The sequence below is a fragment of the Cryptococcus neoformans genome, chromosome 1 (assembly GCF_000091045.1).
Source record: "Cryptococcus neoformans var. neoformans JEC21 chromosome 1, complete sequence".
Taxonomy (NCBI): Eukaryota; Fungi; Basidiomycota; class Tremellomycetes; order Tremellales; family Cryptococcaceae; genus Cryptococcus; species Cryptococcus deneoformans.
In genome coordinates, this window is record NC_006670.1 from 851,331 (window position 1) to 865,076 (window position 13,746).

The following is a 13,746-nucleotide window of genomic DNA, read 5'->3' on the forward strand; positions in this document are numbered from 1 at the left end:
GGGGTGGCGAGCGTGGGGGAGGGCGCATTCGGCGGCATCGCAGCAGTGAGACAGTCGACAGCGAAATGAAGAAACAGACAACGCGCGCCTCGCAGATTTCACCGCGCCGTCCCATGTCGCCCGCTCTGTTCAGCCACGACTCGTTCTTCGGGCGCGAGTGCCGCTCAGACAGTAAATACAAAATGCATATATCTAACAGTGCGATTATACGTGTCTCGTTATCCTGGCCTGCAGCGATGCTGCGGCCGAATCAGTACGCGGCGGACAGGGTGTCCGACAACTATATCTGCGCGTTGTTCACGACGTTTCAGAAGATGCCGCTATTGCTTGTGAACGCAGTGATGCTTTCAGCCGTGGCGGGGGCGACAGCCTGTTTGTATCTCTCTTGGCCAATGCTACGCTTGGTCGGCTCTATTTCAACATAAACTAGCAAAACACAGCTTACCTTTGCCCTTTGGCGTGGCGGCTTTCGTTTTGCCTTTGGGTTTGCCAGTCTTGACAACAGAGACAACTTCGCTGTCCAGCGTAGTTTGTACCTCCCAGTCCCCTGGCTTCACCCTCCTCCATTCTTCTTCGACTTTTTCTACCCACTTATCCGTCTCGCCCTCGATATGCACGTCAATAATACCCTCCCACTCTTTACTCGGCGGTGTAGCATTGACAAATACAACCAGTCCGCGCTTTTTACCTCCATGTACGGCTTTCGCGAAATCCTTGACCAGTCGCTTCAGCCCGTGCACTTTGAGGGAAGTGCCCATGATCAGGAGCAAATCCGGCCGGCGCGAAACGTCGTATGCCGTTAACTGGCCGATATCATCACCAAGTGGATGTGGTTCGTCGTATAGCACAATCGACGGTCGAAGCCTGCCGACGGATGTCGCTCTTGCTGATCTGTTGATTCGAGACTCGCCTGCGCAAATAAACAAGATCAATACCCTTGCCATCTGCAGTTAAACATCCTGCACGTACATCGTTTCCAACAGGCAGGACAATCTGGTGCCTCGCCTTCCCTAAACATCTCGACCCACTCATCGCACGCTTCAAAGTCGCTAAAACACAACACGCATCTGACTCTTCCCAGATCGCCATGCAGCTCTACGTTCCTCGTCTCCTTCTTCTTCAATCCTTTTCCCCTGCCCCCGCTTTCCAATCCCATTCGACGTTCAAACCCGTCGATATTTTGGGTGTAGCTACGCAGCAGCTTCCCCTTCTGCTCTAATTTACGGATGAAATGATGTGTTCTCGTCGGCTGCGCAGAGGCGCAGCAATGAAATAGTTCGGCGATAAACGTATAGAATATAGAAGTCGACTGAGGATTGGCAAATGTCCCCGCTGAAAAGAGGTCTTTGCCAGTGAAAAACGCATCGGGGTACTTTTCTTTCACGAGCGAGTACAGTCCGCCTTCAGAACGGAAATCCTGTATTCAACCAAACCAAAGAAATCGTCAGCAAAGCAGCACTCCAACGGTGGCTTCCCCGCCCCGCACCAACAACAGCAAGGCGAGCCAACTCACCGGAATCCCACTTGAACAGCTGATCCCCGCCCCGCTGACAGTTACAATCCTCCTAGCTTTGGCGACGGCGATAGATACGTCGGAAAGCTGGCGTCGCGCCGAGAAATCGGCATGGTCAGTTGAGCACAGGAGGTGGTCGAGGGCGAGTGAAGGCGGCATGCCCGCGTTGTTGATGTCACACGCGCAAACAAGAAGGGATGATGCGGCACGCACGCAGGCAGGCAGGAGCAAGAGGAAGAGCAATGGATTGCTTGCTTTATGGGGACAAATAGATGAATGGATGTGAGGAATGAGAAATAGCGAGGAGATGCGTGCGGAGCTGTCGTTCGTGGCTGGAGGCGTGTTTTGGCTTTTCTGCACCATGGAAAGAGAGAAGGCGCGTTAAGGCACGATCATCGACCTTTCGGCTTGGGTACATATTACACTTGTTGTCTGCAATTGCTAAAAATTAGTCGGATATTAATCGTGCATTCCAAGCCTACGACAGGCAAATATTAACGCAGAGTGACAGGTTCATCCATCTACTTTAACTGAATCCAGATGTTGCTTCCATCTTGCATCTCGTTAGGTGGCACAAAGAGTCTTCACGATATCTGTTTTTATTGAACCCAAAAACCATTCGAACACTGACGGGGGTGTAGCTCATTTGGCAGAGCGCGTCATTAGCATTTTAACATTTATTAAAATTACTTGACGAGGTACTGGGTTCAATTCCCAGCTCCTCCATTTTTTTTCTTTTTTGATGTCTTTGAAATATCGGTTGTTGCTTCCTTGCTTGCTGTTATGTTCTCAGAGAGGCCAAATCCATTTTTTTGGGGGGAGAGCGCCAGCAAACACGTCTCTAGACACACGCCCGATGGATATCGGCCATTCTCCGGCGAAGGCACTTGTTGTCGAGCGTATTATTTCCACTCCCGACTTGACCGACTTTTTTCTTCTTCTTGAGCTTCAATCTTCGCAACATGGTAACATTCTGTGATCGATTTAATTCAGAGCTTTTTCGACATGACAACATACGCTCTAGCTCAGTGCTCTTGGGATGACCCGGAGATAATCACTATATCCTCATATGATGATCAACTTATTGGTACTTTCCCGCTAAACTTTATCAAACGAGGCGGACTGAACACTTTGGGCATTTGTTTCGGATATCGTCCATCAGTTATTAGTGGATATCGTTGGAGGCGGTGTTATCAGGGAAAAAAACGGAAACCCAGTGGTACTGCAAGAAGCACCATACGCCGGGGATTTTGTGTTCGTGCCTCATCGTGAGCAATACCGTGCGACCGATCAAACCCTTACGACGGGGAGCTGACCGTTCGCCAGATGAAAGAACCAGCATCTCCTTTGCACGTGGGCCCGAATATTTTGATAAGGACATTGCTCCCAACCCAGATGGGAGCCAGTCTCCCCACCACGCAGACTTGGAGAGGTTCGCAGGCCTGCGGGTACGTTTATGTTTTGCCGTGCAAGGGTCCCCCGGTTTGCGCTGAACATTTTATTTCGATCAGAGGGGATTCCGCGTAGCTTTGGTCGCTCGGGATTTCTCCTGCTTGGTCACCGATGCGCCCTATGAAAAATGCACCCCATGTCATATAATACCTCCGAGTCGACCCGACGTGAGTTGTCCCATCCTGTGACACGATTCGCATTACCTCTTGGCTAATTGATACCTCGAACGATTTGATTTTTATGTACGCCTTTCCCGCATGATCTCGTTTCTTCCGCACAATGCAGGTATACCGCGACATCCTCTCAATTACGTACCCTCCTCCAATGTTCGATGTCTCGGCCGGCCTTCTTCTGCGGGATGATATTCATCACGCCTTTAACCGCCTTGAGCTATCTCTTTACTTCCACGTGAGTCGATCAACTAGCTTGGATTGAGGCGAAAGTACTAATTATCTTGACGGGAAGGACGGCATCTATTATCTACATTGCTTTATCCTGGGACTTGAAGCGGCGCGCGAGCTGCATGGCAAAGTGCTCAGGTTCGACCACTTTCGTGGCAAAGAACCAGACAAGCCCGATCCGAGGTTTCTTCGATGGCATTATAACCAATGCGTCAAGGCTCGTATCAGGGGTTTTGCTGTTGGGATGGAGCCACCAAGCACTAGTTCAGCAATTTAGACAAACACATCTTCATAAAGCTCAGTATCCAAAAGAGCATGTTTTGGCCGAGGAGCTCACTTATTAAGGTTTCTTTGCGGAGGCTCTTCTGATCGGCTCTACAAAATCGGCGGGGAAACGTGGTCTACTCTTCTGGAGAAATGTGTGGGATGACAGAAAGAGGTAGTAGCCTGTCTACCGGCCGCTAGTATCCCTTGCGGTAGACAGGCATATATTACTGGCTACATACTGTCTCTCACTCATATCTTGACTGGTCGAGGATGAATTTGACTGAGAGGACAAACAATAATAATGACAGAGATATTTCAGGTTACTTTTCCTGATCGGCCAACAATAGTAGAGACTCGGTTTTCTACGTATCTGCAGGCAAGATCTTCTAAAGGCGTTTTCTACGTAGTAAAGTATTGGGCAAGGCGTTCTCAATTAATATAGAAGAACAAAATAAAAGTCTTAATTGAATGGCCTACAATTCCCCGGCAGCAGCGGGGGTGTAGCTCATTTGGCAGAGCGCGTCATTAGCATTTTATTGCAATTAAAATTCTTGACGAGGTACTGGGTTCAATTCCCAGCTCCTCCATATTTTTTTCTTTTGGTGAATCTGTTGTCAAATCCAACATGGGAAGTTCCTTAGAAATGAAAAAGAGATGTAGGTGGTTACCACCAGTATGTAGCCCAACTGGTCGACTTGTATCTTCAGGTCTTATTTGAATGAGCATTTGCACTAAGACAACAAATCTTTAAACTTAGAATCAAAAAGCCATGGAGGAGCTGGGAATTGAACCCAGTACCTCGTCAAGTCTGTAAAAGTGGCCAAAAAAAATAAGATATGTCGACATGTCATGAGAATGGCGGAATCAATTGGGTCAGCGAAGTGAGCGTTCAGACTTGCGCGAGCCTTTTTTTGAAGCCCGCCTATTATTACGCAGTTGTCAGTTGCCGGATCAACATCTGATTGTCAACAACAGCAGCCAACAGCGAACACCTCGCTTTCGCCGGAACAAAACGGTTATTCTTCTTCATTGTATCCAGCTAGCCATAAATCTTTCGGTTTCCGCTATGGCGCCAAAACAGCGTCGTGCAACCAACTCCAAAGCCAAAGCGACACCGACATCTGTCACCTCTCCGCCCGATCAATCATCACCAGTACGCTCAAGAGGCGGGTCATCATCCCTCTCCCCGATCAGGTCACCGCAAGAAAACTCCGACTTGGAGGACAACAACGAGCGGCATCCAGGGACCAACGGATCTGGATTGAAGGCCGAAGACGAAGGGTCGACAGATTTACTTGATAGAGATGGCGATTTGGAAGAAGTTCATGCCTGCCCGGACAGTATTACATTTCGTTATCCTTCGTCGGTTCCCGATTTTACCATCCTCAGTCCACGTGAAAAAGCTTTCAAAGTAGCGAGGTTCTTACATTGTACAGCCCCTAGTTGTGCCTGCACTGGCCTTGAACCTCCTGCCGGCAGAACGATCCGAATAACCAAACATGATTCCAGCAATGAGGACGAAGACGATGAGGACGAGGATGACGATGTATCTATGGAGGACTCTGAAAATCCATTGGATTTTGAAGATAAGAAAGATGAATGGAGGACGAAAGAAGGGTGGTGGAGAATATGCGGAAAGTGTGGACACGGTTGGGAGAGTGGGGGGCATGTCTGGGCTGATGATGTCCCTCCGAAAGAAAGGACAAGAAGAGGCAAGGTTGTTGGGAGGATAGAGGAAATACTCGAAGTAGGACTGCACCGTTATCATCCGAGAAGTTGACTGATCAGCCTCTAGGATGAAAACAAGCTCGTTGAATTCCCCACTCCTCAACCCGAATCCATTTCTTCCCTGTTGAAACAATTGCACGAATTTGTACCCCCGCCTGCCGGGAAAACGACCATTTCTGCTCTTCCTCCTCCTGTTGATCTTTCTACCCCTGATGATGATACGCAAGAAGATAATAGTGACGGCGAACGACCGCGAAAGCGCCGACGGCAAGCAAGCGAATCTACTCACTCTGATATCGAAGGAGAACAGCACCGAGGTCAGGGGAAAAAGAAACAAGGAAAGGGCCCTGCGAAAGGCGCTAAACCGAGGGTACCCCGTACTGTCGTCCGAGGGGCGCATGGTTTTATTCCTATGGCGACGGACCCCGACGGCAATCAGCATGTTGAAGGACACCTCCCCATTAGTGCCGGAGGTACAGGGGCTGATGAAACCTTTGAAGAGGAGGAGGAGGAAGAGGAGGAGCTGTCAACAGCTAAACGGCCAGAGCTGGATGAGACCGAGAGAAGAAGGAGAACAGAGATTAAAGTCAAGGAAAAAGAAAGGGAAGAAGAGCTAGTCAGCAGGTTGGCTGCTGGTGTCAATCCGGAGGATGCAGGAGGGGCAGTCGAAATTTGGGAAGGGATTGAGCTGGTAAACGAACCACATACCGCTCCGAGAAGGATTAATACTGATGAATAAACAGCAAAAGCTTCCTCTTCGGCCGGCCGCGATTGAACAAGCAAATCGAGAAATCATGCTACCCGTCGTGTCCTCCCGCAACCCAACCCCGGTCGCCACCATTCTACTGGTTGGCCTCAAGAATGTCTTCCAACGTCAACTTCCAAAGATGCCTAGAGAATACATTACCCGCCTAGTATTGGACAAAAATCATATCAGTATGGCGATCGTTAAACGAGGGTACCGGGTAGTAGGTGGAATCTGCTACAGGCCCTTTGAGGCTCGAGGGTTTGCGGAGATTGTTTTTTGTGCCGTAGACAGTTCCGAACAAATCAAGGTCAGTCAGTGTTCAGCCACTTTCATCATTGTCGGGCTGATGTCTTAATAGGGTTACGGGTCACATCTGATGAATTCGCTCAAAGACCACGTCCGAAAAGCACACCCAACTATCAATGTCTTCCTGACTTATGCAGATAATTATGCTGTGGGATATTTTAAGAAGCAGGGTTTCACCAAAGAAATTAGCTATCCGCGTGAGCGCTGGGTCGGTTACATCAAAGATTACGAAGGTGGGACCATCATGCAGGGGCGAATGCTGCCAAAAGTCAAGTATATGGAGGTCCATCAAATGTTAGCGGACCAAAAGGCTGTGAGCTACGCATCCTATGACAAATGCTCCTTGTTAATCTAATTCCTGTAGGCCATAATCGCTAAGATCAAAACCTTGACCAAATCCCATATCATTCACCCGGGTTTACAAATTTTCAAGGAACGTCAACCTGATGAAGAAATCAAACTCACGAAGGAGCAAGTTCCTGGATTAGGTAAGTTATATTTGTATATATCATTGTGTACACACCAACGGGCTGACACCGCCATAGCTGAAAGTGGATGGAATCCCGATCTTGATGATATGTTCGCGCGCCTTCCGTTCTACGCCTGTCTGAGGTGAAAGCTAATAAAGAGTGGATCGGTATTAGCGTTCGCCAACCAAAGCGAAATCCATACCATGTTCTCCTTCAACATGTTCTGAATGATCTGCAGAATGAGCCTTCTGCATGGCCTTTTGTGAAGCCTGTGGACTCAAGTGTAGTGGCGGACTACTATGATGTAATCAAGGACCCTATGGGTGCGTGTAATATTTTTTGTTTCCCGCCTCGTTATGAAACGCCTGACCCCATTCATGCAGACCTGTCCACCATGGAATACAAATTAGAGAACAACCATTACGAGTCTATTGAAGGCTTCGTTGCCGACGTGAAGCTCATGTGTGCAAATTGCCGACAGTATAATGGCGAAAAGAGCACCTACACCAAACAAGCAAACTTGTTGGAAAAAGCTCTAGATAGAATCTTGAAAAAACGGAAATCAGTTCTGGCTGACTGAGGGGAGTGAAAAGAGGGGTAAAGCGCATTATAAAGTGTACGCTAGTACATTGTGACATACATTTCAAGCTGTATTTTACAGGATATGAGCGTTTGATTTGATAGTAATTAGGGTGTTCAACTGCTGATCATCCAACCACAAAAACGTTGTTGTAATGCATTGAGATGGATTCATCGATAGATAGACCGTTTCATGTGTAACTGATGATGAGAACTCTTCTATCCATTATTTGCTGATGTAATGTTCTGATATACCCGCAACTACCGGCTGGTTTATTTATGTTTCGACATTTTGCCATCGCTCGCTTGCCTTTCAGTACTTACCTGTTCGATCCCATCCACTTGACTGATGTAATACCCTTTTTCCCCAAAGGGGTCTAGCTAGGTCGAGATAGAAAATAAGCTCAGATGCCGAGCCGATTGAAGGTGATTATTGGATTGATGAAGGTAATGAATATTGAAAGGATTTCGAGATTACGGGCATATAACACAAAGAATCCTCACGGCGTGCATTCCGACAAAACGTTATCAATCGTCACGGAAACATAACTATGTGCAACAAACATGTACAGACCTGCTTTTGGTCATTAATGACAGAGAACACACAACAATTCCGCATCTACTATTTTTTGGAAGGTGTTAAAGTACCTGAAGTCTGGGTCCCAAGCTCTGCCATACCAACAACAATGTCACCGTTTTTGCTTTCCGCTTCACCGGCTTTCATTCCATTGCCTTGCCCTTCTGCCTGGAGTTCAACCGTCTCGCCAGATTGCAATCTGGTTTTGATTATTCCTTTGGCTGTAGACTTGAGTATAGCCTTTCGACCCGTCCCCGCCACGTCAATATACACGACCGCAACGTTCTTGACCGATCCTCCGATCAATGCAGTCAGTTCGCCTGCATCCTTTCCAAACTTGTGGCCGGCCGCTGAAGACGCTGCAACAGTGCCGCTGTTTAACACATCATGGGCAGTGGCCTCTAGAGATGTGAGTACCACTTCGCTTGCCAAAACCACCCTGCTGAGCAATCCTTGTTTTTTCTTTGGCTGATCACCTGCTGCAACCATGCTGGTTGACTGCTGCTGAGCCTCCTTTTGCTGTGAAGTCTCATATGAAGGTGGATTCAAGGTCTCCTTTTCAGCGATCAATGACTGGGAATGGCTAGGATAGTCAATGGCCTTGCCCTCACTTAGAGCGCCTGGCGCATCTGGAGGTAGCGAGCTTGTCAGATCTGTTGCTTTCGAATCCCCTATGGGACGGCTGGGAGGGATGTTTGGCTTATCCATGCTGTTTTGACTGGGTCGAGGAGGAAGAGGAGGGGTACTTCGATTGTATCGCTGATAGGCATCTTTGGCTGGCTGGAATCCATGCGTATAAGTTTTCTCAACGGCACCTTGAATGACCTTTCTGATCGTCAGCAGACACGTTCACTTCCAAGATATCTGCGGCTCACTCCATGAAGTCTGTTCAAAGTCGATTTAGTCACAGTGGCTGTTTTGACAGAGGCACTGTGAACCTTCAAGAATCCCTCTTTTGTTTGAGGTCCAAATTGTACAGGCTCAGTTCGAGGGGTAGTGTTTTTGATATAGAGATCGGCCCCAGACAGCATTTGCCGAGACGTCCATTCCCCAAATGACAAAATTCCATGGCTGACATTATCAATACAAATTACTTTTGAGTTTAAAATTACAATAGCTCACCTTAACGAATTGGCGCCTCTCAACAGCCAATCGTCCAAATCCTTCTCCGGGATCGTTTTCACTTTTACTCTCAATGCTTCTTGGCCTTCTCGGAATTGCTCGAAATCGAGTACAACGGGGTTAAGCTTCGATTCTTGCGCGATTTTTGAATCTTCCTGGAGTTCCAATTGCTGATCCATTTCTCCTATGATTTCTCCATTGTCCTCGTTGACAAGTACAAGCTTCCCGCGAAGCTCGTCAGGGGCAGTTTGAGATGGCTGACCTGTGTTTCGTGCAGTAGAAATCCCACTCAAGGCCGTAGTCTCCGGAGCAAGACATCCATATTGATGTAGCAATGACTCCAACGACTGTAGGCTTTCTAAATCTGACCCAGACGTCGGGTAGGGGGTACTGAAAAGAAGTGAAGCACCCGGAATGTCTTTGGAAGTCATTTCGTAGGTAATTTTATCTCCTTGAACATAGGGCTTGAACATCTGTCCTGGGGTGGCGACAAGCTCAAATGTGGCTCCAACATGAAGAACGAGCCAGAAATCTTGAGTTGGTACAGGAGGATCAGAAGGAGACGGTGCGAATGGATTGGCGGTCTGGTGGCCAATTTCTGGTGGAATAGGAAGAGATACACATTGGACACTATTCGATATCAGTGTGAGAGCAGCCACTGGCTCTTTGATTGGGCACATGCCTGAGCTGTCCTTTCGCCAAGTCCATTTCTTCTCCCTCAAAAACCTACCTGTCAGCACGGCTAAAAGCGAGTTGACTCACCTGTTTGACGTTTGCATGATCTATGGTTAAAAGGACATATGCCTCCACCCCTTCCGACACTGGCGAAAATGTACCGCTTTTGTGTGGCGAGACTGACATGGTGGTTGGACGGGTGGCAAGAGAGACAGAGATGGAATGGGTATGGAGGCGATCTGTTTAAGGCGTGGCCGCTGATATAAAGAGGCGGGGCGGGGCTCCACTGGATCTATTTATTTGTTATATACCGGGGAAACGAGCACGTTCTGTAATAACAACGCATCGCACCCATCATCCACGAAGCCAGCAGCAGCAGCAGCAGGCGCGCTCTGGCATTCCCTGGTCCGAAAAGGTGCAGCAGGCGCTGCATTCCCACAGTGCCATCATTGCATCTGTTGGTGGCACAAAACGTTAGCCGTGACGCGTGACGTCAACCTGCAGCTGAAATCTCATCTGCTGGAAAGCGAGAGTAAAAAGGTACGCGACCTATTGTCGATCCCTTGGCCCTGCCGCGTCGAAAAGAAATGGCAACGACGCATGGATGATCCGTTTCACGAACTACATGTCACGTGATCTATAGCACGGTGATGATTGGCAGCGCACTTGGCGGAAATGGGAGTAACCCGGTTACTTACAACGAATGTTCTCGCTGCCATCGTTCTACATGACATTCGGTAGTCAGTCAAGTATACCACTTAACTCTGGATTATTGGCGAAGCCACCATGCTCTATCTGAAAAATTATATCGTCTCCGAATACTCGCATTACTCCGGAATGCTTGCGAATCACAAGAAAAGTACATGCCGCAAACCAAACTGATGCGTGAGAGAAGGACAGGCAAAGGGATCGTGATAGATGTCCTGGTAAAGATCGAATGTAAATGATTGCGTATGGTCAAGGAGGAAGAGAAGCCGTGAGTATACAGGACCCATCTAGCTTTTTAGTGAGGATTTTTTGATCAGCCATATCTCTCAGGCCCACCGGAAACTCTTATAATCTAGCGTTATTAACATTACACCAGACTCCTACACCTGTTGGACCGCGCCGCTTCTCTTCCCGTGGAGCCCCCAGTCAATCACTGGGAGAAATCTGGATACAGCACGAGAAACAAGGAAGCATTTCACCCGCGATTTCAATCCATCATTACAGCTGATCTCCGAAAAGGAAAATAAAGGCAACCACGGCATTCTGAACGATGGACTTTATCGGCGGCTTGTCTGTCCCCATCAAAGTGATCATCACCTTGTATTAAGACTGTGAATATTTTATCTTGTCTGTCCAGCTGTCAAGGCGAGCGCCATACGGATCACATGTCAAAGGTCTCTGGTACCCGCCAGGGATCTTGGGGACTAATTACAAATCATAGGTGGCTGACAGCAACCACCATAAGCAGCAAAACCAAAGAGGACGGTAGAGGAGCTGTATAAAAACTACCGCTTTCTGACGAAGAACTAGACGGACTGGCTGTCGAGGATTGTGAACTAGAAGTGGTAGAAGACGAAGTGGCAGAGGCTACTGTGGAGTTGGAAGCGGGGTTGACGTTCAGTCTCACAGGCTTAACTGAGGAAATGTCGATATTGGTGTAATTGTTGGCGTACAAAGGGAAGTAAGGGAGATTTTGGTCACCTTCTAAGGGGTTAAAGGTGTCCAGACAGTAGGACGAGGCATCAGAATCGAAGGGCCAGCTAAAGGTCGCCGACGTGTAAGTGAGAGTATCACACTTCAACCAGATAGATAACTGGATCGTTACTTACATTTTTTCAGAAGGATCCATTGGAATCCAATTTTGAGCAGCCGACTGTGTCCAACTCCATGGTCCAGCAAGCTCATGGTGAACTGACCAGAATATCCATCCAGCTCCAAGCTCATACACATCTGACTGAACCTCCCAGAATTGGCGCAGAAAGAGAGATGCCTCGTATGTAGAGGTAAAATTGGCGATGACCTCGTCCATGGTAAGGCCCCAACAAGACTGATAATCCACACAATACGTGTTGACGCCCCTGTATAATATGAGACTCGAAAATCACCTGAAAAGCAAGTTCACTCACAGAGCAAATTCTCCAACAATGACGGGGAAATACTGCTGGGCTTCAGCGATAGAGGCCGATAGGGCACATATTGTGTCCAAGTGCTCTTGGTATGACTTTTGATCGGCGCCACCAAAGGCATCATAAATATCTATGGGCCGTCAGAGGGTATTCAACAACAGCACGGCCCCAGTACTCACGGGTATCAAGCGCATAGTTAGTCCAGTTCAAGCCCAGACTTTCTTCTCCCCAAAAATACTTCCAGTTCAAGAGTGGTTGGAAAGCGTCATGAATGACGACCATTACTTCATTGGCTCCGTCAATGATGTTTTCGTTTGCTCGGACGACCTGGTAGCCTTTCACGTAGAAGTCGGCCAAAGTATAAAAGTCCATTCCGCGTGAGCTGTATTCTAAGATGTAAGGCTAACGCGAGGTAACAGAGTCAGCGTTAGGGATGATATGGAAGGTTGGAGGAATCGACCCACCTCATTCGTTAGTTCGATGGCTTTAACGACACCGTCGAATTTTTCTGCTGTCACATACTGTGTCATGTTTGCGAGTGCTTCCATGGCTCTATCCATGTTCGTGCTGTTCAGCTGAAACTCTATCGGTCCCTTGTATCCTTGGTTGTCTTGGCCGTTCGCTCCCCCAGGAAGGCCATGGAGATCCATCATGACGTCTAAACCGTACCAGCTGGACCAGTTCAGAGCTCTTTCAAGATAGGGGAGCTGTCCTTGAATATAACTGCAAATTATCAGCATTGCCATAATTCTCGAGTTGGCTTACGGCTCGTAATCCTCTGGTGTTGTCCATGCCCAGTATCCCATGGGTATCCGCACTGTGTTGAGAGAATAGTTTGCGAATCTCTTGAAGTCATCCTCAGTGATGTAAGTATCCCAATGTTGCTGTAGTCTTGCAAGGCACTCATCCTGTCCCAGAACTAGACAGAAAGACCACTGCGAAGACAAGAATTAATTTTCACCCAGCCAACGCCTCTTGAAACGCGCGACACCTACTTCGTCATTGAGATACGTATCTCTGACAATTGATTCCTCAAAAAAACTGGGCATCATCCAATTCTCCAAGATGAACCATCCACCCAAATTGACTCCTCGCACCTTATCGCCGTCTACCGAACCCGTAGGTGTGCCACCTGGCTCTGTGTACCATGATGAAAGGGCGCGTGTCGAGCGCGCAAAGAAGGTTGCGAAGATGAAAACCGACAGAACATTGGTCCACATCTTCCACGATGTGCGTACGTGGATGGTTTAGGATGACGAGGGAAGCCAAGTCGTAGAGAGAGAGAAGAAGTTTAAAGGTCTGGAGCGTAGCTAAGCTAATGAAAATATTGCGAAGAGGAGCCTAAAGAGCGACTATCTTTTCAGTGTCAAAGAGCGTGTGCGAGACCGGTAGGAGAAAGTAGTAGCAGGGAAGCGTGCGCAGTTTGAAGAAACCGTGCTTTTTACAAAGTCGCCAGGAGCAAATAACTTCGTCTTGGTGTGTGTGCCGTTGTGTCGTGTACGGGGTAATCGAAAGGAGTAGGAATGGCGCCGGCGCCGGTGATGTAAAAGGAGGGTGAGCGTGCAAAGAAGTGAGCTGAAGGAGATTGTTCTGAATGTACGTGGAGGAACGCGTTCAACTTCATTCCGACTTGAAACTTGGAATTCGCCAAGAGCCAAACCAGGACCGGACCAGGCACCCAACCGTCATCCGGAGATTTGGAACCTAAAATCTGGGACTCGGCGTGCCTCGGACCTTTCTTCTTAACAGCCGCCACACTGCGTAACGCCGCTTGTATGGGCGGCATTAGCACCC

General features: G+C 48.2%; 5 protein-coding genes and 2 non-coding genes across 7 annotated transcripts; 4 read left to right on the top strand and 3 right to left on the bottom strand.

Annotated features, from left to right (window-relative positions):
• Positions 1-174: 174 nt before the first annotated feature.
• Positions 175-1,845, bottom strand: CNA03250 (hst3 protein, putative). Its single transcript, XM_566762.2, has 4 exons — positions 1,514-1,845; positions 970-1,417; positions 446-910; positions 175-395 (listed from the first exon to the last, which is right to left on the bottom strand). Exons 1-4 carry the CDS (start codon positions 1,670-1,672, stop codon positions 298-300), a joined length of 1,170 nt encoding a protein of 389 aa, XP_566762.1. The 5' UTR covers positions 1,673-1,845; the 3' UTR covers positions 175-297.
• Positions 1,846-2,144: 299 nt separating this feature from the next.
• On the top strand, positions 2,145-2,239 carry CNA03260. The gene has a single exon. It is a non-coding gene; the product is annotated as a tRNA-Ala (tRNA).
• A 41-nt stretch (positions 2,240-2,280) lies between these two features.
• On the top strand, positions 2,281-4,024 carry CNA03265 (hypothetical protein). The gene is made up of 5 exons (XM_024656074.1): positions 2,281-2,781; positions 2,840-2,961; positions 3,025-3,132; positions 3,251-3,373; positions 3,431-4,024. Exons 4-5 carry the CDS (start codon positions 3,297-3,299, stop codon positions 3,708-3,710), a joined length of 357 nt encoding a protein of 118 aa, XP_024514146.1. The 5' UTR covers positions 2,281-2,781; positions 2,840-2,961; positions 3,025-3,132; positions 3,251-3,296; the 3' UTR covers positions 3,711-4,024.
• Positions 4,025-4,127: 103 nt separating this feature from the next.
• Positions 4,128-4,220, top strand: CNA03270. Its single transcript has one exon. It is a non-coding gene; the product is annotated as a tRNA-Ala (tRNA).
• Positions 4,221-4,619: 399 nt separating this feature from the next.
• On the top strand, positions 4,620-7,712 carry CNA03280 (transcriptional activator gcn5, putative). The gene is made up of 8 exons (XM_024656231.1): positions 4,620-5,380; positions 5,429-6,052; positions 6,105-6,416; positions 6,468-6,728; positions 6,780-6,903; positions 6,961-6,994; positions 7,060-7,208; positions 7,269-7,712. The coding sequence occupies exons 1-8, from the start codon at positions 4,700-4,702 to the stop codon at positions 7,463-7,465; spliced, it is 2,382 nt and encodes a 793-aa protein (XP_024511865.1). The 5' UTR covers positions 4,620-4,699; the 3' UTR covers positions 7,466-7,712.
• Positions 7,713-7,962: 250 nt separating this feature from the next.
• Positions 7,963-10,204, bottom strand: CNA03290 (hypothetical protein). Its single transcript, XM_024656232.1, has 5 exons — positions 9,926-10,204; positions 9,846-9,889; positions 9,164-9,793; positions 8,917-9,112; positions 7,963-8,866 (listed from the first exon to the last, which is right to left on the bottom strand). Exons 1-5 carry the CDS (start codon positions 10,022-10,024, stop codon positions 8,087-8,089), a joined length of 1,749 nt encoding a protein of 582 aa, XP_024511867.1. The 5' UTR covers positions 10,025-10,204; the 3' UTR covers positions 7,963-8,086.
• A 937-nt stretch (positions 10,205-11,141) lies between these two features.
• Positions 11,142-13,547, bottom strand: CNA03300 (hypothetical protein). Its single transcript, XM_566653.1, has 7 exons — positions 12,948-13,547; positions 12,718-12,887; positions 12,417-12,675; positions 12,132-12,354; positions 11,953-12,082; positions 11,656-11,904; positions 11,142-11,586 (listed from the first exon to the last, which is right to left on the bottom strand). The coding sequence occupies exons 1-7, from the start codon at positions 13,170-13,172 to the stop codon at positions 11,262-11,264; spliced, it is 1,581 nt and encodes a 526-aa protein (XP_566653.1). The 5' UTR covers positions 13,173-13,547; the 3' UTR covers positions 11,142-11,261.
• Positions 13,548-13,746: the final 199 nt, after the last annotated feature.